Below are 4,917 nucleotides of genomic sequence, written 5' to 3'. Positions count from 1 at the left end.
TCCAGGTGTTTGGTGTCCATTTAGTTTCCTTCCAATCAAGAATAGGCAATAACATTTTCTAACTGTATATGAAAAATGTAATGTCTACTTCCAAAGATAATTCATGATTTAGTGAATAATCTAGTTCTTTTTTTATGTATTTTTGACAACTGTTTGCTCATGTAGTAAAAATGTTTGCAATTTGCTCAGTGAAATACCGTTATTATTTTCAATATCACGGAACCAGGATGCAACAAAAATACCTTACTAGATGAAAAAAAATCCACAAATAAACCAAGTGAAATCCCTTAAATGTAACATATGCATTTTAAAACTAAACCTCAATTCAAACCTACTGAGATAAAAGTTGAAATTAACTCAACATACTATGACATGGGTATACACATTTTTCCATCTCTGTTATCTGACATGAATATAAATTCAAAATTGCAGATCTTAAATGAAAAACCTATGTCCCTAATTTCATCTAGCAAAGGGTATCTGCTGCTAATGTATTTTCAGCACTTAAGTAAAAAAGCGCAAAAACATTCATTTGTCCATGAAACTGATAATTTGTTGCACAGTATTTATCTGTGGGGGGGAAACCCCCCCCTTTCTGATGCTAAACTTTAATCATTTGAAAAGGCCTACCTGGTTTCTTGGTAAGCATTATTAATACATGGATAAATGAAACAAATACTTTCAATTCTAGGTCACAATACAGAACAAATTATCAAACTGAGAAAGAAATTACCTTCTGGAAGTGTAATTACAGTTTTAAGTCTCCATGTTTTGCTTCATCCTGTGGCCAGTGATGTGAAAGATAAATATTCTTTCAGCTCATAAAAGTATCCTCCAGATGACATTCAGTTTAATGAGCACTGATTGGCTGGTTTTATGTGCCATTTTAAAAGCTCTCTATAAATATTATGTCCAAGGTCTTGCTGTGTGACCATAGAGTAGAAAGGGGTGATATTCACAGTTCCAAACTGTGTACATGCTGCGCTGCTTTCTCCTGGATCAGGCTCACAAACTCATATTTCTCCAGGCAACCGCAACACTCCTCCCCCCACAGCGACAAGATGTTCCTGAGGTCTGCCACCCTCAGCTTCCTCAGGCTGTCGCTGCTCAGGTCCTTCAGCTGAGGCCCTGCAGACACAAAACATACCAGGCTGGAAGGAAAACCAAAGGAGAACATCCAGATTCAAACCACAGACGTGACAAACAGGCCACACCGTATTTGAGCTGACAGATCTGTGTGTCTGTGCTGCTTAGGCGCTGGCAGATCTTCTCCACGGGAACGTGGGAGGCCAGAGGCCGAGACACAGATGCCGTGACGCAGGTCGCTGCATCACTGCTCGCTCCCAGGTAGTAACACTGTTGTAACCAATTTGATATTGAAATGCAGTCACACTCAGACAATATGTTGCATAGTCTAAGTAGTTACAATGGAAAAAGACAATTTTAAGTTGGTGTCACTGCAAAATGTTTAGGTTTGTATTGCCAGCTTGGAATGATACTTCTGTTTTAGTTTTAAGCAAAGATGTGATTTTCTGTCTTGAATGTGGAAAAGGCTGGCATGGTAAGTCACAGCAGATTCAAGAAGTCATTCAGGGAGAACAACAACCAGTGTTTTAAAGCTAAATAGCTTCCTGCTCATACCCAAGCGGTGACCCATACAAGATGAAGGCCAAGTTTGATGTTTGAAATGCTCTACGGTGGGATAACAACTTAGAGGTATTTTTTTTAATTGTAACATTTAAATAATAATAATTTCTGTACATACACTAACTTAATCTCATTAAACTGACACGCCACATTTAAACTGCATGAACAAAAACAAGCCGTAGGTTTAGCCCTTGAAATTTCGTGACCTGGGTCCATCCATCTAACTTGGAATTTGAATGATGGCAATGCTACTTGAAAAATCTGAAATGAAGTGAGAGACCTTGGAGCGGGTGAGTTCTACAGGGGTCTATCTCTTTTCCACTGCATCCACTACTTTTTATTAGTCTTGAGTAAAATATTTCTTCTTGTTAAATATTTTACTGTTTGCTTCGTGTAGATGGCAGAAGGATTTTTTTTAAAAAGTGTAGCCCATCCCTACATGCAAATATTCCCAAATGAAAAAATGGTGTGGTAGCATACAGTGCATGTGCTCTCACCAGCCTGGCCTCCTTGCCCTGGGCCAGCCTACATGACTGGTGCAGCTCTTCTTCCACCAGGGCAGGGGTCAGGTCTCTGTGGGTTGAGGTCAGACTGCTATACAGTCTACTGAGGAAACCCACACACACTGCAGGCCAGGCACATGTCAGCAATCCCTCACTCAGCTTCATGGACATTTCCAGTATGTCACACACAAACACAAGGCTTATATATGTACTTTTTTTTAGCTTTCATTGATTTTTTTTCAACAAGTTTACATTTTTTTATGTCATCAACAATGATCCATGTGGAGATGATGGGGAAACAAAGTTCTATAAAATGACCCTAATAGAAACTAAGATGCCAGGTCAAATAGGCTCCAACCTGACTTTTGTTAATTGCCAGTACATTTGACTTACTACCTTACCAACTATTTATTTTACGCTTAGCAATATTTTCATCCAAAAAGAAGGAACATGTAAAAATTAATTTCCCTTTATATTTTCCAATTTTAAACTTGATTAAGGCAGTTTGAAAATCGCCTCCAATAACAATTTCCTCCAGCTATGATCTTGTTTAATTTAAAAACACTACAGAGGAGAAAAAGGTGAATAATTGGTTTTATAATAATAAAAATAATAATATAATGGGGAACGCAAGTGATTTTGCTGACTCGTCGTAACGTCCCAACTTGTAAAATATTTGTGGATAAGAAGCAAAAGATATTGGAAATGTAAGAAAACTTCCAGTGCTGAAAAAAAATAACATTAGATTATTACGCAGTAAATAGGTAAGGCTAATAAATTTCAAGACTTCAAGTCGAAGGGAGTGGAAAGCAAAGTTTACGGTAATACGGCAAAATCCACGTTGCGCGTTTCATCTGACCATTTAGGCGGGTTAACGCACCGCCTCTAAAATAAAAGTTGATAACTTGAACTAATACGCTCCGCAAAGTCACTTTTCACACTCACCTTCACAATTTTCCGTCGGAGATGAACAAACGCCCCCGAAAAACAGCAGAAAGGCGACGAAGAGCAGCGACATGTTTGTGGTTATTATTAGCTTCCTTTGCTCAAATTACCAACAGCACCGGTAAGGAGACCCTCTGACGTCACCGGTAAACCTCAGTACTTCATTATTCATCGCAAATATTAGGTCGGATGTATTTGACCAAAATGTAATGTTTATCTAGATTTATATACCAAATGTATTCCACTGCTGTTCCAAATCAACTCCTAAAATCTATTAACCAAATAAATTTCAACTGTATGTGGAGGAACAGACCACATTATATTTTTGGTGGTTATCTCTGACTTTGATATCAACATGATTCCTGTCAAATTTTCAGAGTTTCATAAACAAATATTATTCCACTGGAAAATGATATATGTACACAATTTCTCACCACATGGTACAATAATACGGAACAATAGATATTTGCTGCATCGCAACAAATCTCTATTTTACAAGGAATGGTTTGAGAAAGGTATATGGTCAATAATTGACTTGAGGGATGACAATGGCAGTCTTTTAGACTGTGAAAAATTCTGCACCAAACACAGCTTTAACCCTCCCATATTAGAGTTCATAAAGTTACGTAACGCACTACCTCGACAATTTGTATTCCTGACCAAAAATATAATGACGCACCAAACCATGCAACCACAGCTACCCCTACTATCACTCCAGGGAATCTCAATTCTGGATAGAAAATGCAGCAACTCCTTTATTAGGAAATGTTTTACAGAAAACTTATTACCTGGACGTCAAAACAAAAATAATATTTAAATAAATCTGATAAGGAATCAATTGCCACGCTGCGAACTATGTATCTGACTCTACCCATACCCCCCAAGGCAAGAGACACACTTCAAAATTATGAATGATATCTACCCATCTAAGGAATTATTGAGGGCACGCTTTGATATTGAAGATAATATTTGTACATTTTGCGAAGACAACATTGAAACTACAGACCATATATTTTTCTCATATGAAAAAGTACAGGAGTTTTGGGCTAAAACTAAAAAATGGGTTAAAGACAATTCTCCATCGTCACCAGTTTCCTTCTCAAGAGATAACATAACATTTGGTTTACTTTTAAGCAACAAAAGAGATGAACTATGTGTCGATGTTATTTTAGGCCTGGCCAACTTCTCTATTCACAAAAACAGTATGCAAAAATGTTCCATCAATTTTATGTTCTTTATAAACGATTTTGACTTATTTTGAATTAAAATCCTTAAAAATTATGGAAAAATCCAAAAAGCAAAAATATACAGTTTGATGTCTGAGATTTCTTGTGAACCACCAAGTTAAATATATGTTATATTCCCCTTGCAATTTTTTTTTAATTTAATTTTTCTTAATTAACGATTTATTTTTTTATTTTATTTATCTATCTATTATTTAATTATTTTCTTTTACTTTCTTTTTTGTCTAGCATTAAACATTTCTCACAAACCTTTAACGTTGTTAACTTCTGATTACATACAGAACGAATGTCCTTATGTCCTTTGCTCCCTCATCCCCGGTTGTTTCATTGACATTCGATTCAACCTTGCCATGTTTATTTGTACAAATGTATATTTGTTTATACTGTTTATGTTCAATAAAAAAAAATATATATATATATTCATCGCAAATTAATAAAAACTAAATTCACCCACTTTAACAATCTAACAAAAATCTAATCATAAAAATGTGGCTTTGTCATCAAAATTTGAAACATGACACACTTTTTACTCGACGGAGAGGATCCTTATCGAATTGAGACAGCTGGCAAACTTTCTG

At 36.1% G+C, this 4,917-nt stretch overlaps 1 protein-coding gene across 1 annotated transcript; it reads right to left on the bottom strand.

The window, feature by feature from the left end:
* Positions 1 to 531: 531 nt before the first annotated feature.
* cdnf (cerebral dopamine neurotrophic factor) lies at positions 532 to 3,200 on the bottom strand. Its single transcript, XM_086146838.1, has 4 exons — positions 3,096 to 3,200; positions 2,145 to 2,272; positions 1,215 to 1,356; positions 532 to 1,128 (listed from the first exon to the last, which is right to left on the bottom strand). Exons 1-4 carry the CDS (start codon positions 3,166 to 3,168, stop codon positions 956 to 958), a joined length of 516 nt encoding a protein of 171 aa, XP_086002964.1. The 5' UTR covers positions 3,169 to 3,200; the 3' UTR covers positions 532 to 955.
* Between the last annotated feature and the right edge of the window lie 1,717 nt (positions 3,201 to 4,917).

The sequence above is a fragment of the Fistularia commersonii genome, chromosome 5 (assembly GCF_037954325.1).
Source record: "Fistularia commersonii isolate RoL2024-O1a breed Wild chromosome 5, RoL_Fcom_v1.0, whole genome shotgun sequence".
Taxonomy (NCBI): domain Eukaryota; kingdom Metazoa; phylum Chordata; class Actinopteri; order Syngnathiformes; family Fistulariidae; genus Fistularia; species Fistularia commersonii.
This window is presented reverse-complemented; position numbering and strand designations above follow the sequence as displayed.